At 43.6% G+C, this 27,716-nt stretch overlaps 1 protein-coding gene across 1 annotated transcript in view; it reads right to left on the minus strand.

The window, feature by feature from the left end:
* Positions 1–304: 304 nt before the first annotated feature.
* The window catches only part of si:dkey-96l17.6 (uncharacterized), an 80,446-nt gene continuing 53,034 nt past the window's right edge, over positions 305–27,716 (minus strand). The window contains exons 4-10 of the mRNA XM_060907609.1: positions 12,832–13,024; positions 12,510–12,690; positions 6,963–7,173; positions 4,702–4,862; positions 1,959–2,161; positions 488–566; positions 305–386 (exon numbers count right to left, since the gene is read on the minus strand). Of these exons, the coding sequence (XP_060763592.1) occupies positions 336–386; positions 488–566; positions 1,959–2,161; positions 4,702–4,862; positions 6,963–7,173; positions 12,510–12,690; positions 12,832–13,024 (1,079 nt within the window). The 3' untranslated portion in view covers positions 305–335. The remainder of the gene's footprint in view (positions 387–487; positions 567–1,958; positions 2,162–4,701; positions 4,863–6,962; positions 7,174–12,509; positions 12,691–12,831; positions 13,025–27,716) is intronic.

Here is a 27,716-nt window from a genome sequence, read left to right on the forward strand (position 1 = left end):
CTTTATCCTGATCAGGGTCATGATAAATCTGGAGCCTAACCTGTTAACACCATGTGTATGACTGGAGAATACACCTTTTTTGGGACACCACTCCATCACAGGGCACCATGCACACAAACATTCACACACTTATTGACACTTACGGGAAATTTAGTAGAAGCAAATCACCCAGAATTTATCAACTGCAAGACATCCACTAAGCACTCTAATTAAGGATGCCAATTAATCTTTATTTGGGGTCTTAATTTAATACATTAGTGGAGGCAGAGTCTAATAATAAACAACAAATCTTCAAAAATGTGCTAGAAATTGTGCTGAATTTGACTGAGCTTCATTCATGCATCTTCCTCTTCCACAGTTTGTCCTGATTTTAGTTTCAAAATCACCTAGGAAGACATATGAGAGCCAGAAAGAAAGACATGATGGTTAAAATCTTAATGAAACATAGTAAAGGAGTAGAAGTGTCATGAAATGTAGTAGAACAGACCTCTTTGAGTTGAGCAATCTCTTTGCTCTCCATGTTCCTCTGTGCATGATTGGTGATGGCCTTTACTCGGGAGGCATATCTGAGTTGGGAGTGAAATTATTTACTTATTTATTTATTTACATTACTTTACATTGTAAAACATTGTAAACCGTCTTACATTAATGTCAGTGATTCATAATGCAAGCTCCTTTTTATTTGTTTATAGCCGAGCATATATTCTGCCACTTTAAAGACTTGATAATGAGAAAAACAGTGTAACTAAAGAGTCAAATTCAGTGGTTCTCAAAGTGGAATCCGGGGACCCCTAGGGGTCCAAGAAAAGAAAAAAAATTCATCTAGTGCTTAAAAATCACAACCCAATTTATCAAGAGGTCTTTGTATTGTTTTGTTTTGGTATGTTCTCTAACAAATTCTGTGGCCTTTTAGGAACAAGTGTATTTGTACTGAGATCATAGACACTTCAATTACAGTACGTACAGGTGGACTCTATTTCCTGATGGAACTAAATTAGAGGTTTGACACCAATGGGGTGAATACTTATGCAATTTTTTTGTTTGTTTGTTTGCGTTTCCGGTTGAGAGTACGTCGTGCGCGTTCTGGCTGCCGCTTCTCACCGGAGCTTTTTTTGTTTTATTTTATTTATTTTTCTATTTTTTTTTCCTGTGTGTTTGTGTAGTTTGATGTTTGAGTGTTTTCTCCACCGGTGGTGGTGTAGCTCCGGACCTAGTTTTGGGCGTCGGTTCCCTCCAGGCCTTGGTTCACCGTGGGTGATGCCTGTGCTCCCAGCTGTGGACTGCAGTGAGCTCGTTGCTCATTTTACATCGTGGTTGTCCAGTGCTCTGCGCTTTAACGCTTGGCGTGATGTTCCGAACGATGTTGCTTGGTGGTGTCGCGGCGGCTGTGCAGGCGGTTTGGGACACACCAGCGCTTTGCGTGGCGGAGCTTCTCTGCTCGCTTTGTGGATCCATGGCGTGATGTTCTGAGCGATGTTGCTGATGGCGTTGCGGCGGCGGTGCTGGAGATGTGGGACTTGTTTTCGTGCGCCTTTTGGTGGGACTGTGGCTGCTACACCACAGGAATTACATCCTGACCCCTACTTGGTGGACTTTTTACTTTTTATTTTTTTTCTTATTATATTTTTTATTTTTTTTTCTTTCTTTGTCTACTATTGTAAAGCGTCCTTGGGTTTCTTGAAAGGTGCTATATAAATTTAACTTATTATTATTATTATTATTATTATTATTAATTTCATCTTTCACACAATCACAACTCAGTATTTCCTCTCTTCAATGTTATGGATTATTGTGTGTACATTCATAACATATACCCCCAATTAAGTTCATTTCCAGGTTGTAATACTAGAAAATGCAAGGTAGTTCCAAATAGAGCCCTCTTAGAAAGCTAAAAGCACCCAAAGAACCTTTGAGGAAGGGTAATTGGAAATACAGGCATATTTGTGTTTGTGTCTTACATGAGTGAGGTAAGGGTCTCATCCAGGTTGCAGTCAGAAGGAGAGATATTGAGAAACATCAGAGTCTTGGCATTGCCCCCCAGTGAGTCCTGCATAAGCTGTGTCAGCTTGTTGTTGCGGTAGGGAACATGAGCTTGCTCCATAGCTAGAGCTGAGATCACGTCACCCAGAGCACTCAAAGACTTATTAATAGAATTAGCCTCCTGCACAAAACACACACACACACAAAAACAATATTGCATAAATTACTGGCCATGACATACTCAGGAGTAGATCTACTCTGTATTAGAGCCCTGCACTCCCGTGGGACCCGAAGCAAAGCAGTGCGGCGCGGGACAAATTTTGAAAGCTCATTGCATGTGCGGGTGGGAGGGGGAGTGCACAATGCGGGAGCGGGCGGGAGAGGTGATAAGCTGCAGTTCCGCTAACTAAAAACATGTTTAAAATAAAATTTATAAATTATTAATTTATGTCTATCATATATAATTTGTGCTGGATATTTTATTTGGCATTAATAAAAACATTTTAAGATGCCTAAATTTGCGGATGTGGTCTAATGTCGCGTACGTTTCCGATTCCTTTCCGCTCTTCCGCGTTTGAGATCTCCGATCATGGCAGAAGAGCAGAGCTCCTCTAGTGAAGCTCACAGTGCTTAGTTTCACCTAACCAACTTTGTCTGAAGGTGTCAACTGCATTCAACATGGCGGACGGAATGTCTCAATGTTTAAATATCTCAGTTGTTTGACGGTGTATCGCACAGATTGTTCAATTTAAAGCGAGAAATAGACAGTGTATAATCTGAGGAGCTGGTTGTGGTTGCGCAACACTTCATATGAGAGGAGAATGAAATCGCGGTTGGAATCATAACGCCACAGACTCGGAAGTGGGAGTGCGAGTACGCAAAGCGAGAGCTGTCATGGTGGTGCAGTGGTTAGCACTGTTGCCTCATGGCAAGAAGGTTCCAGGTTCAAATCTCATGGCTAACTGGGGCCTTTCTGTGTGGAGTTTGCATGTTCTCCCTGTATCTATGTGGGCTTCCTCCCACAGTTCAAAGATATGCAGATTAGGTCAAAATACCCAGCCACTGGGGTTACATACTTGGTGCCGGTCCCAAGCCCGGATAGATTGGGGAGGGTTGTGTCGTGTCAGGACGGACTTGTAAAAACCTATGCCAAATCAAATATGCAGATCATAATGATCTACTGTGGTGACCCCTAATGGGAGCAGCTGAAAGAAGAAGAAGAAGATCTACAATAAGTGGACCAGTTGGCAGGCACTGTGTTATTCAGGGGTTTCTGCAACCAATTAATTGCATATGAAGTGACCAATAAATATCTTCCTACACTTTCAGAGATGCAAAATGAGGCACATAAACAAGAGTTAGCCAAGCCTGAGGGCCAAGGCCTGGCTGGGAGTCAAGGAGGCCATGTAGCTAAACCTGCAGAAGGCAAAAAGGATATAAATACACCAACCATTGGAGTAATCAAAACTGACAGTTAAAGGCCAAATGATATGATGGGTACCTCTGTGGAGTATGATATGACAAGAGATGAAACCCTGGAAACCAGCTATGATTCCTGGTCACAAGGTGAGGAAAGTCTTGACCACATTAATACAAGCAGAAAGATGTATGCTCCTCCAATGGTCAGTGCCTAAAGTTCCTTAGAAAAGTGCCTTTCCTTCTTCAAGGGTTAGTCACATCTGCAAGTGAGCAGCAAGAAGAACTCTTCTGTTTACTACTAAATTATCAGTCAATAGTTGGCACCAGTGACCTATCCACCCTCTTCTGCATACATGAACTCATTCATGAGTGTTGTTATTGAATAGGGTGTGGGCAGTCTGCCTATTGCCACAGGGAAGCCCAGCTTGCAGCCCAACGGCTCCCCATTAGCAAACTGCTGGAGTACCTGGACCTCAAACAATGGTCAGCCTTACCCTGGCTTGGCTTGGCATTTAGGACAGGTCAAAACACTGAATGAGAAAGGACTCAGAAAGAGCCACACCATAGTGTGCTCTATGATCAAAGGGAAAATGATGCTGGAACTCCTGCTTGGCTTCACCTGCCCAAAGACCTTGCAAGGGAGATTTCAGATTATTCTCACAGCCTATCCTTCCCTCTATGCCACTCAGTTTGGGGTTTCACAGGTATCTCTTACTGAGTTTGTGGAAACTTTGGTTAAAAAATTATTGCCAGACCTCATTTATGGACAGTGCAAATATGGCAGGAGAAATTATATGATCTCCTCAGGAGAAACAAACCTATAAGGGTGACAGATCTTGCCCATGTAAGGGATAACATGAAGAAAAGAAGACTGAGCCCCAAATTCCAAGCACAGTGGAAAGGTGCCAGCTTTGTATCTGAGCACTTGGGCCCAGTCCTATATCAGGTCAAAGAGCTTAGGAGCACTAAATCTATGACAACCATCTGCCTCATGGTCTGTGGCACACTGATGCCACCACAGTTCTACATCTGGGAAGGCATCATTCCAGTGCAAACCACCCAGAGAAGATGGGTGGTGAATAGGCTCTTACCCTATCCTATCCAAGACTTGAGACTCAAGAGTGTTAACAGTTTAAATTTAGTAATTTTGCTAAGATAGGTGTTTTTTTTCCCAGTTATAATTTATTACCATTTCACTTCTTGTTTAAATGCTTCCAGTCTTCATGTGAGCTGTTATTTTAACCTTAAGATCCATGCTAATATATATTTTTTAAATTATATTAATTCATTTAGCATCATCACCTTCAGCTGGTCATCTTTAGCTCCTGTCTTCGCTGCTCTCTCGCTTCCTGCCAGGTCAACAAGGCTCAGCTTGCCAAATGTCATGCTGCCATTGGCCAGGTTGCGACTTTCCAGCATGATGCTGATGATCAGATGAGAGCGAGAGCTTTCTATATTCATCTCTGTAAGGTCAACCACACAGCGAAGTCACCATTTAAAATTCATGACACTGTTGAGTTCATATAGTCAGTATGATCACAGCCTAGCAGAGTGTGATCAGGGGTGTTAGGGTAGCTAGTGTGCAGCTGTGTGATCACATTTCCATTAATTCAGGGTACCATAACTCTGCTATGCACAACACTCAGAACAATATTTATATTGTCATATTAACAATATTAAAGATGGAAAGCAGACAATACTGTATTGCACAAATAACAGAAAAAAACTTGCTGCTCTTAAGTTTTGTCATGAACACAATCAGTTTGTTTTAGATACAAGTTGTGAAAACAATACAAATGGAAAAATAAATGCCATAGAATACAACCCCGATTCCAAAAAAGTTGGGACAAAGTACAAATTGTAAATAAAAACGGAATGCAATGATGTGGAAGTTTCAAAATTCCATATTTTATTCAGAATAGAACATAGATGACATATCAAATGTTTAAACTGAGAAAATGTATAATTTAAAGAGAAAAATTAGGTGATTTTAAATTTCATGACAACAACATCTCAAAAAAGTTGGGACAAGGCCATGTTTACCACTGTGAGACATCCCCTTTTCTCTTTATAACAGTCTGTAAACGTCTGGGGACTGAGGAGACAAGTTGCTCAAGTTTAGGGATAGGAATGTTAACCCATTCTTGTCTAATGTAGGATTCTAGTTGCTCAACTGTCTTAGGTCTTTTTTGTCGTATCTTTCATTTATATGATGCGCCAAATGTTTTCTATGGGTGAAAGATCTGGACTGCAGGCTGGCCAGTTCAGTACCCGGACCCTTCTTCTACGCAGCCATGATGCTGTAATTGATGCAGTATGTGGTTTGGCATTGTCATGTTGGAAAATGCAAGGTCTTCCCTGAAAGAGACATCATCTGGGTGGGAGCATATGTTGCTCTAGAACCTGGATATACCTTTCAGCATTGATGGTGTCTTTCCAGATGTGTAAGCTGCCCATGCCACATGCACTAATGCAACCCCATACCATCAGAGATGCAGGCTTCTGAACTGAGCGCTGATAACAACTTGGGTCATCCTTCTCCTCTTTAGTCTGAATGACACGGCGTCCCTGATTTCCATAAAGAACTTCAATTTTTAATTTGTCTGACCACAGAACAGTTTTCCACTTTGCCACATTCCATTTTAAATGAGCCTTGGCCAAGAGAAGACGTCTGCGCTTCTGGATCATGTTTAGATACGGCTTCTTCTTTGAACTATAGAGGTTTAGCTGGCAACGGCAGATGGCACGGTGAATTGTGTTCATAGATAATGTTCTCTGGAAATATTCCTGAGCCCATTTTGTGATTTCCAATACAGACGCATGCCTGTATGTGATGCAGTGCTGTCTAAGGGCCCGAAGATCACGGGCACCCAGTATGGTTTTCTGGCCTTGACCCTTACACACAGAGATTCTTCCAGATTCTCTGAATCTTTTGATGATATTATGCACTGTAGATGATGATATGTTCAAACTCTTTGCAATTTTACATTGTCGAACTCCTTTCTGATATTGCGCCACTATTTGTTGGTGCAGAATTAGGGGGATTGGTGATCCTCTTCCCATCTTTACTTCTCAGAGCCACTGCCACTCCAAGATGCTCTTTTTATACCCAGTCATGTTAATGACCTATTGCCAATTGACCTAATGAGTTGCAATTTGGTCCTCCAGCTGTTCCTTTTTTGTACCTTTAACTTTTCCAGCCTCTTATTGCCCCTGTCCCAACTTTTTTGAGATGTGTTGCTGTCATGAAATTTCAAATGAGCCAATATTTGGCATGAAATTTCAAAATATCTCACTTTCGAAATTTGATATGTTGTCTATGTTCTATTGTGAATACAATATCAGTTTTTGAGATCTGTAAATTATTGCATTCCGTTTTTATTTACAATTTGTACTCTGTCCCAACTTTTTTGGAATCGGGGTTGTAGATTATCTTACTATGATTGGCCCACCAATGATTATATCATGCTATGTGGTGGCTAATGATGGAAAAAGATTTGTCCAGTAGCGTTTGACAAACTATAGGGTCCTATACATTTGTAGCAACTTTGACTAAAACATACTGGTAGCTGCAATATGGCGGTTGGCAGAGCCCAGTTCGAAGACAGCAAAGAGCTCGCCAGCACTAGTTACTTCTTTTGCCTCTGCTCCTTGAGCAAACATGAGTCCCTTTTTGTCCTTTTTAATCTCGATGCGTTTTGATAGTGCCTCAGATGGGCTCACAAAGAGGTCCTGGAGCCGATCATTATACAACTCCAACATAGAAGCCAAGACCTGGACAAGACATAGAAAGAGAAGAGAGTTGAGAATTATGATTATTTAAGTGCTATGATACTTCAAATGCATTAAAGCTTAAAAGAACAGATATTCCCAAACTCATGCCTTAAAACCCTGATTCACATTTTCTTCTAGTTTAGAGCTCTTTAATACATGCAAGTAAACAGACATCACATGAGAAGAGAAGAGAAGAGAAGAGAAGAGAAGAGAAGAGAAGAGAAGAGAAGAGAAGAGAAGAGAAGAGAAGAGAAGAGAAGAGAGGCAAATCCATGTTTCAGCCTGATGCTACTCAACTCTACCCTTAGAAGTGTACAGTGGTGCTTGAAAGTTTGTGAACCTTTTAGAATTTTCTATATTTCTGCATAAATATGACAGAAAACCTCAGATTTTCACTTAAGTCCTAAAAGTAGATAAAGAGAACCCAGTTAAACAAATGAGACAAAAATATTATACTTGGTCATTTATTTATTGAGGAAAATGATCCAATATTACATATCTGTGAGTGGCAAAAGTATGTGAATCTCTAGGATTAGCGGTTCATTTGAAGGTGAAATTAGAGTCAGGTGTTTTCAATCAATGGGATGACAATCAGGTGTGAGTGGGCACCCTGTTTTATTCTATCAAAGTCTGATCTTCACAACACATGTTTGTGGAAGTGTATCATGGCACGAGCAAAGGAGATTTCTGAGGACCTCAGAAAAAGCGTTGTTGATGCTCATCAGGCTGGAAAAGGTTACAAAACCATCTCTAAATAGTTTGGACTCCACCAATCTACAGTCAGACAGATTGTGTACAAATGGAGGAAATTCAAGACCATTGTTACCCTCCCCAGGAGTGGTCGACCAACAAAGATCACTCCAAGAGCAAGGCGTGTAATAGTCGGTGAGGTCACAAAGGAACCCAGGGTAACTTCTAAGCAACTGAAGGCCTCTCTCACGTTGGCTAATGTTAAAGGTCACAGGCAAGGGTCAGAGGTGGAACGTAGAATATCAACTTTATTTTCTAGATGAACAACCCAAAAAGCGAATTCAATCTTCCTGGTGTCTAATTTGCACCCTAAAATTGAATAAAACGGTTAAAATATACTGGTTTGCACAAGTTCCGAAGGTTTGTTTACATCTCACTTATGCACACTTTTACCGCTGGGGACAGTCGTCATGACATCATTCAAGGCAAACAGACTGGGAGCAGTCCTGTGTTTACTTGTGAACCGAGCACACGTGTACGGACTTTGGTCATGAAAGGTTGTGTAAAATGTCTGAAAGCGATAGCGATTTTGAAATAGGAAGTCTCCAAATTGAATATTGAGAAGTGAAACCATATTATGTATGAACCTATGGCCATTGCAAAGCAATCGGTGAATATGGCTCACTGCTTTGACTGTGCAGCCTCGGAATCGGACAGTGACTCAGCCGACTCTGATCGTAGTGACCCCGGACCTCAACAAGACTCACGCCCAAATGATTTATCCTGGTAGTTATGATAAATTCTTACTTTCCTCAGAATACTAAATAAGAGCCCTTTTGAAGAATAATTAAACTGTCCTCCCTAGTGGATATAGGTAACGATTACTTGACAGTGCGCCGGTAGGCCACATTAGCCTGCCATCCACGGCATTATACTATTTATAGCCTACTCTAAGTGAGGAAATATCCCTTTGTCTCATTTCCACAATGATTGTACAGGATCCCTCAGGATTCTTGACTTGTCAATTGCAAGCAAAGGTAAAAATATTTACCTCCAATCTTCTCCTTTTTGCTTGAGCATTGCTGGTCCATTTCTTCTTTGAATGCTTGATTTTGTGTTTGAATTTTGTTGGAACAGCATCAGGTTTGAGCCTTCTCTGTCCGACACTGACACCTAAACTCTCCAATAGATGGGGATTCTTCAAAAAGTGATTGGAGCACAGAGTGGCGTATTTACCCGGCTGCCAACCTTCTCGCTTCACGCGCACAATCTACTCTCTCTGCCTCTCCTCCTCTCTCAGAAAAATCCAATCCTCTCACTTCACGCACAAAATCCACTCTCTCCGCCTCTTCTCCTTTCTCAGAAAAAGCCAACCCTCTCACTTCATGCACACAATCCACTCTCTCCGCCTCTTCTCCTCTCTCGGAAAAAGCCAACCCTCTCGCTTCACACGCACAGTCCACTCTCTCTGCCTCTTCTCCTCTCTCGGAAAAAGCCAACCCTCTCGCTTCACACACACAGTCCACTCTCTCCGCCTCTTCACCTCTCTTGGAAAAAGGTAAAAACTTCTTCCTGAACCAGTCCTGTTGTTACAGTTCACTGCACAACCATAAGGCATGTTTTTTCTTTGGAAATTACCAAACGCACATCTGCACTCTAGCCGAACGGCAATGCAATTAAATGGAAGTGGACTCAACTCAAGCGATTTGTTTGTCTTGAATGACATCACGTGCTGAGTGGTCACGAAAATCGCCTAGCAGAAATTTGCCGCGATCCGCACTAACTTATTCTAATTTATTTTAATTATTACTTATTAACAATACTTCTTGGGACCAGAAGAAAATTACAGAGGGTTTTTTAACATATAAAGTTTCAAATGTGCATAAATTGAAAATGTTTGCCTATGACCTTTAATGTTTATGAGTCCACCATCAGGAGAACACTGAACAACAATGGTGTGCATGGCAGGGTTGCAAGGAGAAAGCCACTGCTCTCCAGAAAGAACATTGCTACTCATCTGCAGTTTGCCAAAGATCATGTGGACAAGCCAGAAAGCTATTGGAAAAATGTTTTGTTGATGGAGGAGACCAAAATAGAACTTTTTGGTTTAAATGAGAAGCATTATGTTTAGAGAAAGGAAAACACTGCATTTCAGCATAAGAACTTTATCCCATCTGTGAAACATGGAGGTGGTAGTATCATGGTTTGGGCCTGTTTTGCTGCATCTGGGCCAGGACAGCTTGCCATGATGGGCCAATAAATTCTGAATTATACCAGCGAATTCTAAAGGAAAATGTCAGGACATCTGTCCATGAACTGAATCTCAAGAGAAGGTAGGTCATGCAGCAAGACAACGACCCTAAGCACACAAGTCGTTCTACCAAAGAATGGTTAAAGAAGAATAAAGTTAATGTTTTGGAATGGCCAAGTCAAAGTCCTGACCTTAATCCAATCAAAATGTTGTGGAAGGACCTGAAGCGAGCAGTTCATGTGAGGAAACCCACCAACATCCCAGAGTTGAAGCTGTTCTGTATGGAGGAATGGGCTAAAATTCCTCCAAGCCAGTGTGCAGGACTGATCAACAGTTCCTGGAAACGTTTAGTTGCAGTTATTGCTGCACAAGGGGGTCACACCAGATACCGAAAGCAAAGGTTCACATACTTTTGCCACTCACAGATATGTACTATTGGATCATTTTCCTCAATGAATAAATGACCAAGTATATTTTTGTCTCATTTGTTTAACTGGGTTCTCTTTATCTACTTTTAGGACTTGTGTGAAAATCTGATGTTTCCGGTAATATTTATGCAGAAATATAGAAAATTCTAAAGTTTTCACAAACTTTCAAGCACCATTGTACATCCAATGCTCTGATTTGATTGATTATTAACAGCTGGCAGTGCTGGAGTGGTCACATCCCAAGACCATCCATAACTCCAGAGGTCCCTTTGATTCATTAATTCATTAATTACTCTTGGCAATTCAGCAGGAACCTCAGCACTGCAGCCTCACCTCTCACCTCTCTCCTTCACAACTCATTTACATTCATGGCATTTCACAAAATGTCCTTATCCAGACCGACTTACAGAATCGCATTGTAGTCTTCTTTCAGCTGATCCTGTTCATTTGGGGTCACCACAGCGGATCTGTTCCGCATATTTGATTTGGTATAGGTTTTACACCGGATACCCTTCCTGATGCAACCCTCCCCACTCTATCCAGGCTTGGGACTGGCACTAAGTACGCATTGTTTTGTACAACCCCAGTGGCTGGGTATTTTACCTAACCTGCATGTCTTTGAACTGTGGCGGAAACTGGAGCACCCAGAGGAAACCCATGCAGACACGGGGGGAAACATGCAAACTCCACACAGAAAGGCCCTGTCAGTTGTGAGGTTTGAACTCTTGCTGTCAGATGACAGTGCAAACCACTACACCACCGTGCCATCCACAGAATCACATTGTAGTCTCTATCGAAAACACATCCTTATGCCTCCAGTGTTCATTTGAAGTCAGAGATTAAAAGTACAATTATTCTTAAAATTCTGTTTGTGCGACAAGGATTTTTTTTTAAATAAAAAAGTTCAAAAAGTATTCGGGCTTCTAATTTAAGTCCTAGACCCAACTTAGTCTTCATTTGATGACACAGTGACTCAGATGTAGAAGTTCATTTCACCACCTGGGTTACCTGCTGCAGAAGAGGCATTCAACTCCCTCAATCATGGCTTACCTACCACACCTGTTTTCTAGTCGAATTCATCACTGCCCTTTCTTGTAGAGCTCAAGGGTGGGACCTTCTTACTTCTTTAAGAAGCTGCCCATCAAGTTGACCCTTGAGGTGTGACAAAATGTGTGTGTATTGGTCCCTGTATCCCTTTGTCATCTGCACTGACCACTAAAACCTGAAGTACATCAAAAGAGTCCAAGACTGGTCTCCTCAACCAAACCAGGTGGACTCACCCGCTTTTCTCTCAATATTTCCTTTTGGCATAGATCCAAGAACGTCAAAGCAGATGTCACAAGTTCACCATCAAGCCCCAGTTCACCCATTGCCAACACCCAACTTCAAGCCTGCCTGCTTGGTTGCTCATAACTCCTGGGAGACAAGATTGGGGATGCCAGGAGAGGCAGTTTATATTATTCCCTCATCCATGTCTTTACCTGCCCCTTGATCAACCTGCACAATGTGGGCATGGCCCAACAGTGACTTGTGTTGCTGTCATCTGAGGAGTGGCTACGAGGAAAAGGGCTTATGTAACAGTCTCCTAGCATGGCTCCACATTGACCCTGCCCTTGGCAATAAAGATCCAGCAGTCCGTTTCATATTTATTCATACCTGTAGCCTGTTTCCCAGCCAATTAAGACTCTATAAAAGCACTCTCTGTCTTTTCCAAGACTGATTGCTAGTATGCCACTTTATTATGGTGTTCTATGTTTGTATCTTTCAACTCCATAGTGTTACAGTTTGTGCTTGCTCTTGGTTGTGTACTCTTTTTGTTTTTCTATGTAAAATATTCCCAGTGCCTTTTTGTTACAAGCCATGAAAAGGAGTAAGAGAAAATTTACATGGTTAAGCATAGAAAAAAAGACTTGTAAAAATGAAGCTGAAGATGTGGAAAAATGTTTGCAAGTCAAACTGCAGATCACCTTGAACTCAAATTTGGTCTCATTCTCTTGGATGATCTCAAAGATCCTAGTAAAAGTCCTAGGAATGATTCCAGGGTTTTTCTGCTCTCTATCCCCCAACATAGTAAAAGTTTTTCCTGAGCCAGTCTGTCCATATGCAAAGATGCATACATTGAAGCCATCGATTGCTGATTGAATTAGCCTTTGGAGAGGGTAGACAATCTCAGAGCACAGAATATCCTTTTAATCACAACTTTTCTACATTCCTGAACCAGTAATCTGATTGATTCTGAATGTGATTTAAAAAAAATATTGTGGTATGTTTATGTGTTTGCTTGCCTACCTGCAGGACTCCTGAAACACATCGTCCTGTGTGTGCTCTTCAGTGAAGATCTTGTCAAATTGAAACTCTCGAGGTCCTCGTGGAGTTTCCAGGATCACCGAGTAATCATCCAAACATGACACAATGGTGCTGCTGCCCCTCTGCAACTCTGCCCGGGTCTGAGGCCTTATACGGCAGAACACCCGGATCTTGCCTGTTTAGAATGCATGCATATAAAGGCTTTAACTAATTTTAAGTTTACATATTATTACAGACTGCATGGTTTGGTATAAAAGCAAATTTGCTTCAAAGTAGAACTACACTGCCTGGCCAAAAATAGTAATAATAAAATGGAATTTTTTTTGTCCTGCCTTTAGCTTTGATTACAGTGCACATTCATAATGGCATTGTTTTGACAAACTTAAGCAACATCAAAACATTTATTTCTGTTCAGAGTTGCATTCACTGAAATCTTGTATTGACAACGGGAGAATCAAATCATTCCGTAAAGTTGTCTCCAGCACATCCCAAAGACTTTCAATGGGGTTACAGTCAGGACTCTGTGGTAGCCAATTCATGATTCTTCACACTTCACCACACTTTCACAATCTGAGCTTGATGAATCCTGCCATTGTCATCCTGGAATATGCCTGTGCCATTAGACAAGAAAAAAAATCCCATTAATGGGATAAACTGGCCATTCAGTACTTTCAGCTGACTTCATTTTATTGCCCCATAATGTTGTTGAGCCTCGACCTGATCAACTGAAGCAATCCCAGATCATAACACTGCTTCCAGAGGCTTGTACAATGGACACTATGCATGATGGGTGCACCGCTTCATGTGCTTCCCTTCTTACCCTGACATGCCCATTACTCATGAATAGGGTTAATCTGGACTCATCAGACCACATGACCTTTTTCAGTTGCTCCAGAGTCCCATCTTTATGCTCCATAGCAAATTGAAGCCTTTTCTCTTGATCAGTCTCACTAACAAGGGGTTTTCTTATGGACACACAGTGGTTTAGTCCCAATCCTGTGAGTTCTTGTTGCATTGTGTGTATGGAAATCCTCTGACTTTCACTATTAAACATAGCTGTGAGTTCTACTGTCAATTTTTTTTTTTTTTACAATTCAGTTTCACTAAGCATTTAATTGATCTCTGATCATGGTCAGTCAAGATTTTTTCCAAACACATTTCTTCCGTGAAGTTGATGGTTCACCACTATCCTGCCAGGTTTTAATAATGCCTTGGACAGTTTTTAACCAAATTCCAATCATTTCAGCAATCTCCTTAGTTGTTTTCTTTGCTTAATGCAGACCAATAATTTGACTCTTCCAGAACATAGTAACATCTTTTCCATGACCAGGGGATATATTTTCCGACATGTTTGTTTAAGAAATGAGAAGCTACTCACTGCATCAGTTCAGGTTAAAAGAATAGTTGCAGCTGAAAGATATTAATCACTGCAGTAATTATCCAATCAAGTGCTCTTAAATATTTGCTATAATCCAAACAGTGACTTTTTTTGGCCAGGCAGAGTATAATCTAGCCTTTATATTCACAAATATTATGTCTAAAATGTGCCTATAATGAAGTTTTACAGAATATTATGGTGAGCCATATTTCAAACAATCACAACAAGTTGTATCTAGTTCTTTTGAACCTTGTTGATCCAAAATGATAAGGAATGCATGAAAGTTTTCAATTTTTAGAAAGTTAAACAAAATTTCCAGTGAAAATGAACGTTCTTCTCACATTAGTCTGATGTTTATATGATATGTGCATCAAAAATTATGCCTTTCATATCCTCCACCATATTGTAGTATTTCTTTCTTAGGGTCCTCTCAGCTGTGTAGTGCTCAGTCATTTTCTTGTTCTCTTCTTTGACCTGTTTCAGCTGGAGAAAAACACAAAAGCAAATTAACAGGAGGAAATTAATCAGACTTGGTCATTCTTCTCTTAACTAAGTTTGCTACATTACAGTATATTAAAGTGACTGTGCATCATCATTCACAATGAACATTAGGCGTCAAGCCATTCATGCATTTACACACCTGACATAGCACATAAGCTAATGAACAACTCGTTGATGAAAATATGTTTAGAATAGGACAATAAAAATTTCACACAAATCCCTTGTGTTCATTGAATGCATACCATGGCAAATTAAATATTACAGCATTGAATTAACATGTGCAGTGTTTTAGTTGGGATGAAATAAAATATTGTAAGGGATAATTCAGTTTGGGGATTTTGGAAAACAATGTTCTTTTGGACGTTTTTGGTGTATCATGAATTTTACACTAACCAGCGTTCTCACCTCAGCTTGCAGGAGGAGCAGTTGCTGGCGCATGTGCTTCCCAAGCGCTGAGTTTAGGACATCACCATTTTTGAACTTTTCCTCAAAGTTCTGGGGAATCAAATGAAAATGTGTAACTGAAACAGAAGCTCCATCTAGATTGCTTCAAACTACACAATTTTCAATTGAATTATTAACTTGATACCATGATTGACTGACGTTTTAGAACAAGGGTTTACAAGTGTGCCAGTAAGGTCTACACGTTACAGTACTTACTTAAAATTTACATTATCAACATTCTAAGACAATTAGAAAGAGAATTTTGCACAGCATTATTCTCTCAGATCAAAAACTGCTGGTCAAAAGGTTCTGCATGATCATTTCTCATAAAGCAATCTCAGTCTCATTATATAATTGATATTATTCTATCCACATTCACTGGATATGAGCAATCGCATGCCCTGATTGGTTACTCTACTACTAGGATATCAGCTCATATACCTTGAGTAGAGAAAAACAAAATGGTGGAGCATGTTGCTGAACCAACCGAAGATGAAATAAAAACTCTACTTGAAAACACCCCCCCCCCCCCCCCAAAAAAAAAAAAAGCAACAAAATATGGAATGAAAGTATTTGATGGTAAGAACATATCTTTTTAATTTTTTTATTTTTCAAGAATTATAATTATAGCATTTTCACAAATTGCTCCTGTCATTTCACTGGTTTGTTTACATTTTAAGTGGAAATGATTTTGTCAGACATTTTGTATAAAGTTTTTATTTATTGAATTTGCAAAAAATAAAAATGCTTCATTTCTCAAAATCCAGTGAATGTGGATAGAATAAAAGTTATTCCACTCAATCTTGCCATACATGGCTTATAGTCAACTCTGTGCTACGCGCCTCATCAGCTATCTGCTCATGTGCAACTCTGTTTCGTGGAATATCTGTTAAATAAACTAGGCAAAGAAGACATTTTGAGTCTCATGGAGCCTGTGCAGAACCTCTATAGCTGAAAGTTGCTTTCTTCTCTTTATTAATGTTTGATGGCAGCACGTTCAGATGCAGTGGCCCAGTGCTCTTCATGTTTTGGCAGCTACTTTGTTTTTACTTTGTTATTTATCGTGTTTTTCTTGCGGGGTTTTTGTAACTATGTGCATACAGTACAGCAGAGCTGAGCTGTTTTCAGTTTTGAATGATATTCCCTGCAAGTTTGAGGCTGACAACTGGGATTTCATCTGTCCGGAGAGTCAGCGCTCTCCTGACAGTGAGGGCCTCAACATCCCCCTGCTGAGGTGGAGAAGACGGTGGTGACACAGAAAGCAGAAGAGATGGAAGAGAGGGGGGCTACAGGCAAAGCTAAAAGCTAACCCTCACAAACTGGTGGTCCCAAGTCTTTTTCTCGCTAACTCCTGGTCGCTAAACAACAAAGTGGATGAGCGATGACTACGCATCATGTTGCACAGCCTGAACTACTATGTGATGATAATTACAGAGACTTGGCTTGACCAAAACATCCCAGACACTGCTATTGAGTTAACGGACTACGCCATTGTCAAATCTGAGCAGGTAGGTGGAGCACAGAAGCACGGCAGGCCAGAACTGAGTTCTTATAAAACTCTTTATTTTCTCACTTTTCAGTGTTCAACATTCACTCTCCCAGCCACACACGCACGCACACCAGTGTTCGGGTTGGGGAAGAGCTCCCTTTCTCTGCTCTCCCTCTCCTCTTATAGGGCATGGTCACTGGGGAAGACACACAAACACAGGTTAATTCCCATCAGGTGCAGTGATTCTACCACTTACCTTCCCTGACTCTGCCCTCCATTCACAGACCGACGCTTGACCACGCCCCCGCTGCCACATACCCCCACCACCCGACTCAGGCAGGGGAGCCGTCCGGCCTGCAGCCGACCCCCCCCCAGGGGAAAGGAAACTCGCCACAACCATCTGCGTCCCCGGCTTGTGGACCACCTCGAACTTAAACGGCTGGAGTGCCAGATACCAACGGGTGATCCGCGCATTGGCATCCTTCATGTGGTGGAGCCACTGCAGGGGCGCGTGGTCTGAACAGAGGGTGAAAGGGCGCCCCAGCAGGTAGTAGCAGAGAGCGAGGACCGCCCACTTGATGGCGAGGCATTTCTTCTCTATTGTGCTGTACCTGCCCTCGCGCACTGACAGCTTCCGGCTGATGTACAGCACGGGATGTTCCTCCCCCTCCCGGGACAGAACCGCCCCCAGCCCTCTGTCCGACGCATCTGTCTGCAAAATAAAGGGGAGAGAAAAGTCAGGGGAGTGTAACAGTGGTCCCCCACACAGTGCAGCCTTTACCTCAGAGAAAATCCGCTGGCATTGCTCTGTCCACTGGATCAGATCTGGTGCTCCCTTTTTAGTGAGATCAGTCAGCGGGCTGGCGACGTCCGAATAATTAGGTATAAACCTATGAAAGTAGCCGGCCAGCCCCAGGAACTGTCTCACCTCCTTTTTGGTCTTGGGCCTCGGGCAGGCCGCAATCACTGCTGTCTTATTAATTTGGGGACGCACCTGCCCATTGCCCAAGTGGAAACCCAGATACCCGTACTTCCACCCGCCCAATGGCACACTTCTTCAGGTTGGCTGTGAGACCAGCTCGCCACAGCAACCTAAGGATGGCCCTTAGGTGTTCTAGGTGCCGCGGCCAGTCATTACTGTAAATAATGATATCGTTTAAGTAGGCGGCCGCGTAGGTGGTATGGGGGCGGAGGACCTTGTCCATAAGCTGCTGGAATGTAGTGGGCACCCCAAACAGCCCAAAAGGAAGTGTGATGAACTGGTGTAAGCCAAACGGTGTGGAAAAGGTGGTTTTCTCTCGGGATAGAGGAGTCAAGGGGATCTGCCAATATCCCTTTGTCAAATCCAGTGTCAAATAAAAACAAGCCGTGCCTAGTCGATTGAGCAACTCGTCAATACGAGGCATTGGGTACACGTCAAATTTAGACACTGTGTTGACTTTTCTATAGTCCACACAGAACCGGACCGACCCGTCGGCCTTGGGAACCAAGACCACCGGGCTGCTCCAGTCACTTTGGGACTCCTCGACGAAGCCCATTTCGAGCATGGCCTCGAGTTCTTCCCGAACTACCTTTTTTTTGTGTTCGGGCAGTCGGTAAGGGCGGCTGCGCACTACTACCCCCAGGGGCATCTCAATGTGGTGTTCTATGAGGTGGGTATGGCCAGGCAGGGGCGAGAACACATCAGAAAATTCTGTCTGCAACTGGGCGACCTCCGTGAGCTGAGTCGGGGAGAGGTGGTCTCCACAGGGGACCAGAGCGGTGGGCAATGTCAATTTTCTTTTTTGAACCTTCGGCCCTAGCTCCGCCTTCTCTGGAACCACCGACACCAACGCCACGGGGACCTACTTGTTCCAACGTTTTAGCAGATTGAGGTGGCAAATCTGTAATGCCCCACCCCTGTCTGTTTGCCTCACCTCATAGTCGACGTCCCTGACTTGCCATGTGACCTCAAAGGGTCCTTGCCACCTGGCGATCAATTTGGAGCTCGACGTGGGCAACAACACGAGTACCTTATCTCCTGGTGTGAACGTCCTAAGGCGCATGCCCCTGTCGTACAGATGGACTTGACATTCTTGGGCCTACCACAAATTCTCCTGGGTTAGGTGCGTGAGTGTGTGGAGTTTGGCGCGCAGGTCAAGAACGTATTGAATTTTGTTTTTACTGGTTGAAGGTCCCTCCTCCCAATTTTCACATAGCACATCCAAAATGCCACGCAACTTACGCCCGTATAATAATTCGAATGGGGAGAACCCCTTAGAGGCTTGCAGGACCTCTCGCATTACAAATAACAGGAGCTTGAGCCATTTATCCCAGTTACGTGCATCTTCACTTACAAATTTTCTAATTATATTCTTGAGGGTGCGATTAAACCGTTCAACTAAGCCATCCATTTGTGGGTGAAAAACGCTGGTGCGAATAGGCTTAATTCCCAGTAACCCATACAGTTCGCACAGTGTGCGTGACATAAATGTAGTGCCTTGATCAGTCAGAATCTCTTTGGGGATTCCAACTCGGGAGATGACATGGAAGAGCGCTTCTGCAATACTATGTGCTGAGATATTGCGAGGAGGCAGTGCTTCCAGATATCACGTTGCATAGTCCACCAGAACTAAAATAAAGCAATATCCTCATGCTGACCAATCTAATCGCCCGACGAGATCCATCCCAATTCTTTTGAATGGGGTCTCGATTAACGGCAGAGGGCGCAAAGGCGCTTTTGGAATGGCCACGGGATTTACTAACTGGCATTCGCAGCATGCCGTACACCACCTACGGACATCGCCGTGAATCCCTGGCCAATAAAACCAGGCCATTATTCGAGCTAGTGTCTTATCCTGCCCCAAGTGTCCGGCCATAGGATTAAAGTGAGCCACCTGGAATATGAATTCCCGGCGGCTCTTTGGGATTAAAAGCTGTGTTATTGGGTCCTTAATCTAAGTGTCCTGCGTCACTCGGTATAATCTATCCTTAATAATGGAAAAATAGGGGAAGGACGGTGTGGCATTTGGCTGGAGAGTTTGACCATCGATTATTCTCACTTGGTCAAACGCATGCCGCAGAGTCTCGTCTCGCGACTGCTCTAACGGGAAATCCGCAAAGGAATCCCAGAGAGAGGGAGGAGGAGCAAGCTGCTCCTCACTCTGACGTGGTGATGTAGACAGCTCTATGACAGCCGCTCCTGCCAATGCCACTCCAGGACCTCCCCTCACTAAACTATGGCAGGCCCCACTCTTCACTAAATGCGCCATTAATTCCCTAAAACCCAGCCAATCAGTCCCCAGAATTATCGAGTGGGTAAGGCGAGGATTAACCACCGCCTTTACTCTAAATTTTTCCCCTCAAAATAGAATGTGGACCGACACTAAAGGGTAGTTGAGAACATCCCCGTGCACACACAACACCTCATCAATTGTGCTCTCCCCAATGCCTCATCTTGCACCAGGCTTTGGTAGATTGAGGTCTGATTACAGCCAGAGTCCACCAAAGCCTGATACGTATCCCCTTGGATACTCACTGGTATGCGATACGCTCCAGCCCAATCGAGGGCGGTCTCTGGCGCATCGGGGATCTGGACCACCGCGCCCACCTCCATCGCTGAGCACTGATGCTGGAGGTGCCCTGGTTCCCTGCAGCACCAGCATACTGGCCCAGGCTCTCCCTCTGCACCGGTGTTCTAGACATCACTCACCTGAGGGGGAGAAGACACAGACAAGGAAGTAGGAAACAGTAGGGCACTGTGGATGCAGTGGGCCGGCTGGGGTGGAGCCGGCCCCCGCCTCCGCGGTGGGGGAATGGGGTGAGGACGGGGAGCAGAGGGAGAGAGAGAGAAGAGAGGGGAGAAGAGGAGACACGCTGTCCTGCCGTGGGAATGGCCGCCATATGGTCCTCTGCCAGCTCGGTTGCCTGATCCAGCGACGCCAGGCGATGGCACTGGACCCACTCCGCTGTTCCTTACAGAAGTCGGGCGGTGAATTGCTCCAGCGCCACCAGGTCGATGATTCCCTCGGCATTGCGGTTGTCGACCTTCAGCCCTGGCAGGCGTCCCGGAGTTGCTGGCCAAACGCGAATGGCTGGCTGACCTCCTCTAGGTGCAGCATGCGGAAGCATTGCCGTTGCTGTTCCGGGGTGCGACCAACACGTTGGAGGACGGCCCTGCGGAGGTCCGCGTAGACCAGCCGGCTGTCAGCGGGGAGCTGCAGCGCGGCCAGCTGCGCCTCACCCGTTAGCAGGGGGAGGAGGCACACCGCGCGCTGTTCCACCAGCCAACCCCACGCCTCTGCTGCCTGCTCAAAGAGAGCAAGGAAGGCCTCGGGGTCGTCATGCGGACCCATCTTCATTAGGGTGAGGTGGGGAGGGTCCGCGGCGGTGGTGGTGGACCCCGCCAACATGAGCAGGTGCCAGAATGCCTGGCGGACTTCCTGCTGCACCAGCACCAGGGCGTCGAACCATTGTTCCTGCTCCTTCCGGAGGGCGATCAACACCTGGTGCTAGCTCTGTTGGGCTGTGGCTAGGGCATGGGCCAGGTCCTTGAAGGGGGAGGAATCCATGGGGCTGTTCTCTTCTGCACTCCGAATCCTGGGTTTCGGCACCACTGTCAAATCTGAGCAGGTGGGTGGAGCACAGAAGCACAGCAGGCCAGAACTGAGTTCTTATAAAACTCTTTATTTTCTTACTTTTCAGCGTTCAACATTCACTCTCCCAGCCACACACGCACGCACACCAGTGTTCGGGTTGGGGGAGAGCTCCCTTTCTCTGCTCTCCCTCTCCTCTTATAGGGCGCGGTCACTGGGGAAGACACACAAACACAGGTTAATTCCCATCAGGTGCAGTGATTCTACCACTTATCTTCCCTGACTCCGCTCTCCATTCACAGACCAACACTTGACCACGCCCCCGCTGCCACAGCCATCTTCAAAGCGGATAGCACCATTCATTCCTGTAAGAGTAGAGGAGAAGGACTTTATATTTATTTAAACAACAGCTGGGGCACAAACGCTACAGTTAAAGACACTTACTGCTTGCTGGACATAGAGTATCTAATGCTGCTGTGTAGACCTTTCTACTTGCTGAGGGAGTTTACATCATTGTTATAATAGCTGTGTATGTGCTGCCACAAGCTAATGCTATGCTAGCTATGGAGAAGTTGTACCACTCCATTAGCCAGCATTTGTTGGCACAACCAGACAGCACTGTTATAGTGGCAGAAGACTTTAATCATGCCAACTTGAGGTCAGTTCTGCCCAAATTCCACAAGTATGTAAACTTCCCAACAAGAGAAAAGAAAACTTTAGATCAAGTCTACTGCAACATATCAGATGCTTTCAAAGCCAGCCCTCAGCCACACCTGGGACTCTCAGATCATCTCTCTCTGTCTCTGATCCCAACATATAAACCATTCAGCTGTAGACAGAAACCGTCCATAAAGACAGTCAAAGTGTGGACTAAGGAAGCCACCTCAGCCCTGCAGGACTGTTTTGAAGATACAGACTGGAGAGTTTTTGCTGAGGAGGCAGACCTGGAGAGATATGCAACAACTGTCCTCTCATACATTAACTTCTGTGCTGAGAGTGTGACTGAGACAAAAACTGTTAGAGTGTTCCCCAATCATAAACCGTGGCTCAACAGGAAGGTGCGAGCCCTGCTCAAAACATGTGACTCTGTGTTTAAATTTGGGGATCTGCAGACCTACAAAACAGCACAGAGAAATCTGAAGAGGGGCATTAGATAGGCCAAGCGCAGGTACAAGCAGCGCATAGAGGAACACTGACAGCAATAACTCCAAAGGTATGTGGCAAGGGATAAAAACTCTGACTGGCTACAAGGACGGCAACAGACTCACAAACCCCATGGACCACACTCTGCCGGACACCCTGAACCACTTCTTTTCTCACTTCGATCGATGAAACAGGGAGGCCAACATCCACGCAGCACCAGCAGGGAAGGATGACCCCATACAGCTGCATCAACACCAGATCAGATCCACCCTGCAGAGAGTCAACACGAGGAAAGCAGCTGGTCCAGATGGAGTCACTGGCAGGATCCTTAGAGACTGTGCAGATCAGCTAGCAGAGTTATTTACAACCATCTTTAACCTATCATTACAGCAGTCCACAGTTCCCATTTATTTGAAATCAGCTACCATCATTCCAGTACCGAAGAAAAGCACAGTGAATGGCCTTAATGACTATTGCCCAGTTGCCTTAACCCCCATCATCACAAACGCTACAGTTAAAGACACTTACTGCTTGCTGGACATAGAGTATCTAATGCTGCTGTGTAGACCTTTCTACTTGCTGAGGGAGTTTACATCATTGTTATAACAGCTGTGTATGTGCTGCCACAAGCTAATGCTATGCTAGCTATGGAGAAGTTGTACCACTCCATTAGCCAGCATTTGTTGGCACAACCAGACAGCACTGTTATAGCACTAAATGTTTCGAGAGACTCATCCTCTCTCACATTAAAACAGTCTTCCCTGCTGACCTCAACCAACATCAGTATGCTTACAGAGCAAATACTGTAGGTCAACAGAGGATACAATTATCACAGCTCTCCACACAGATCTCACACACCTGGATCAGAAAAACACCTACGTGAGAATGCTGTTTGTGGATTTCAGCTCTGCCTTTAATACAGTTATTCCCCACAGGTTGGTTCATAAACTGAGGGACTTGGGCTTAGGCAGTTCACTGTGCACTTGGATATTGGATTTCCTAAGTAACAGACCACAGAATGTCAGGATTGGACTTTACACATCGTCCACTCTCATCTTGAACACAGGCACACCACAGGGGTGTGTCCTCAGACCCCTCCTCTACTCCCTCTTCACCTATGACTGTTCCCCTATCCACACCTGTAACACCATTGTCAAATTTGCTGATGATACCACCATAGTGGGAATGATAAATAACAACAACGAGACAGCCTACAGGGAGGAGGTTCAGCATTTGAAAAAATGGTGTTCAGATAAAAGAACCAGACAGCACTGTTATAGCACTAAATGTTTCGAGAGACTCATCCTCTCTCACATTAAAACAGTCTTCCCTGCTGACCTCAACCAACATCAGTGCACAACTTTATTCATCACACACTTGTGAAATTTCCTCTCTGCATTTAACCCATCTGAAGCAGTGAACACACACATACAGAGCAGTGGGCAGCCATGCTAACAGTGCCCAGGGAGCAGTTGGGAGTTAGGTGCCTCACTCAAGGGCACCTCAGCCCAAGGCCATCCCATATTAACCTAACCGCATGTCTTTGAACTGTGGGGGAAACCAGAGCACCTGGAGGAAACCCACACAGACACGGGGAGAACATGCAAACTCCACACAGAAAGGCCTTCACTGGCCGCTGGGTTTGAACCCAGAACCTTCTTGCTGTGAGGCAACCATGCTAACCACTTACACCACTGTGCCACCCTGGACTTAAACATTTCAAAGACTAAGGAAATAATAGTGGACTTTAGGAGATCGAGGTGCACCAAACACTCTACTTTCTGCATATACAGTGAGGAAGTGGAGAGGGTGGAGACCTTCAAGTTTCTCGGCATCCATATCTCAGCTGATCTCACCTGGACCACAAACATCTCTTACCAGGTGGGGAAAACCAACAAAGGCTTTACTTCCTTAGGAAGTTAAAACAAGCTCACCTCCCTCACCACCTACTGATCGATTTTTATCGATCTGCAATAGAGAGCCTCCTGACCTACTGTTGTACAGTGTGGTTTTCCAGCTGCACTGCGGAGGACAGGAAGGATCTGCAGCGGGTGGTGAGGGTGGCAGAGCGCATAAATGATACACCACTACCTCCCCTCAAAGACATTTACACTGACCGACTACAAAAGAAGGTCAGCTGTATTTTAAAGGACCATACCCACCCTGGACATCATCTGTTCTCCCTACTGCCTTCTGGAGGGAGATAGAGACTTATCAGAACTGCATCAAACAGACTAAAAAACAGCTTCTACCCTCAAGCTGTCAGATGCGCAACCCCACCTCCCCTGCCTCAACTCCACCAGTGAGGGGCAACAAACACCCTCCCCCAAGGAAAATGCCTATTTATTGTTTTTATGTCTCTTTATTGTGTTTCTAATTTGTGTTATTTTGTTCGTATGTGTCTATTTTATTCCCTGTTCTTTGCACTGCCAGCACCAAGAGCTGATAAACTGTTTTGTTGTTTTTTAAAACAATGACCATAAAGTTCTATCTATCTATCTATCTATCTATCTATCTATCTATCTATCTATCTATCTATCTATCTATCTATCTATCTATCTTACATAATACTGTAATTAGCTGATTAGTTAGCTCAGATGTGTCAGAAGAATAGGAAACTTTAAACTTGTGCATGTCAGTGGATCCCCAAGTCTGGTGTGAAGAACACCTGAGGTAACATAAATACTGCTCAGTGTACAGGTGTCATTCTTTGAATTTCTTTTTGTCTAATGTGTTTGTGCGTGCATACTTTCACACTCTCATCCAATGCTGCCAAATCATCCTCGCTGAGAGGACCTGGAAATGTAATAGCAGATATTAAAGAAAATTCCAGCAAGACAAGTCATTTGCAAAGACATTTTCATGGATTGGTTAATTTGTTGTTGATTTGTTTACCAGTGATGGTGGGTGTAACCCCTGCTTTAATGCACTCCAGTGCTACCTGTAAAACTTTGTGCTTCTGCAGGTGAGTCTCAGCTTGAGTCACCTGATCACTCTGACTGATTTCTGATTGGTCCATTCTATTATGACACATGACACATTCTATTCAAGCTTATTTCATAAAGTAAGGCTGTATTTTATTCTGCGACATACTGCATGCTCTTCAGTCTTTGGATTTATGTATGTTTGTACTGTACCCCAGACGTCTCAGTTCTATGTTTTCCATATCTGTTTGGTTGTCCTGGAAGGCAGTCAGTCTGTCTCTAGCCTCAGCAACAGCTTTGTAGTTCTCCTCTGCCATCTGGTCAAACTGCTGCTTCACCTCAGTCACTTCTACATAGATGAGATGAGCCTGAGGAAGAGGTTTAATCATAAACTGCAGGTTTTCATAAATTGAGGTTTAAATCATAAATCTATTTTAATGATAGCGAGGTACCATTTTTCAAAATACCACCATGAACTGGCATGATGCAGGGTTCTACAACTCCGATTCCAAAAAAGTTGGGACAAAGTACAAATTGTAAATAAAAACGGAATGCAATAATTTACAAATCTCAAAAACTGATATTGTATTCACAATAGAACATAGACAACATATCAAATGTCGAAAGTGAGACATTTTGAAATTTCATGCCAAATATTGGCTCATTTGAAATTTCATGACAGCAACACATCTCAAAAAAGTTGGGACAGGGGCAATAAGAGGCTGGAAAAGTTAAAGATACAAAAAAGGAACAGCTGGAGGACCAAATTGCAACTCATTAGGTCAACTGGCAATAGGTCATTAACATGACTGGGTATAAAAAGAGCATCTTGGAGTGGCAGCGGCTCTCAGAAGTAAAGATGGGAAGAGGATCACCAATCCCCCTAATTCTGCGCCGACAAACAGTGGAGCAATATCAGAAAGGAGTTTGACAGTGTAAAATTGCAAAGAGTTTGAACATATCATCATCTACAGTGCATAATATCATCAAAAGATTCAGAAAATCTGGAAGAATCTCTGTGCGTAAGGGTCAAGGCCGGAAAACCATACTGGGTGCCCATGATCTTCAGGCCCTTAGACGGCACTGCATCACATACTGTACAGGCATGCTTCTGTATTGGAAATCACAAAATGGGCTCAGGAATATTTCCAGAGAACATTATCTGTGAACACAATTCACCGTGCCATCCGCCGTTGCCAGCTAAAACTCTATAGTTCAAAGAAGAAGCCGTATCTAAACATGATCCAGAAGCGCAGACGTCTTCTCTGGGCCAAGGCTCATTTAAAATGGACTGTGGCAAAGTGGAAAACTGTTCCGTGGTCAGACGAATCAAAATTTGAAGTTCTTTATGGAAATCAGGGACGCCGTGTCATTCGGACTAAAAAGGAGAAAGACGACCCAAGTTGTTATCAGCGCTCGGTTCAGAAGCCTGCATCTCTGATGGTATGGGGTTGCATTAGTGCGTGTGGCATGGGCAGCTTACACATCTGGAAAGACACCATCAATGCTGAAAGGTATATCCAGGTTCTAGAGCGACATATGCTCCCATCCAGACGACGTCTCTTTCAGGGAAGACCTTGTATTTTCCAACATGACAATGCCAAACCACATACTGCATCAATTACAGCATCATGACTGCGTAGAAGAAGGGTCCGGGTACTGAACTGGCCAGCCTGCAGTCCAGATCTTTCACCCATAGAAAACATTTGGCGCATCATAAAACAGAAGATACGACAAAAAAGACCTAAGACAGTTGAGCAACTAGAACCCTACATTAGACAAGAATGGGTTAACATTCCTATCCCTAAACTTGAGCAACTTGTCTCCTCAGTCCCCAGACGTTTACAGACTGTTGTAAAGAGAAAAGGGGATGTCTCACAGTAGTAAACATGGCCTTGTCCCAACTTTTTTGAGATGTGTTGTTGTCATGAAATTTAAGATCACCTAATTTTTCTCTTTAAATGATACATTTTCTCAGTTTAAACATTTGATATGTTATCTATGCTCTATTCTGAATAAAATCTGGAATTCTGAAACTTCCACATCATTGCATTCTGTTTTTATTTGCAATTTGTACTTTGTCCCAACAATTTTTTGGAATCGGGGTTGTACATAGAACCCGTAAGAGTTCTAGATTCAGCCTATTTTATAAGAATGTAGAGCATAACAATTTCCCAAACAGTGATTTCAGTATTTAACTCTTTGGTGCCTGCCCAAAATTCCCCTATTTTCACCAATGTCTATTCAAACAAAAATAGCTTGAGGTTGGACTTCAGGATACCCATCATGCTATGTACCAATTTAAAGCTTAATAAATAAGCTAAACAACTGCACTACATTTGGTAGCATTTATAGATATTTATTTATTCATACCTTGGTCCAAATCGAACTCTGCTTGAAAGACCGCCAATTTT

This window comes from Neoarius graeffei, chromosome 24 (assembly GCF_027579695.1).
Source record: "Neoarius graeffei isolate fNeoGra1 chromosome 24, fNeoGra1.pri, whole genome shotgun sequence".
Taxonomy (NCBI): Eukaryota; Metazoa; Chordata; class Actinopteri; order Siluriformes; family Ariidae; genus Neoarius; species Neoarius graeffei.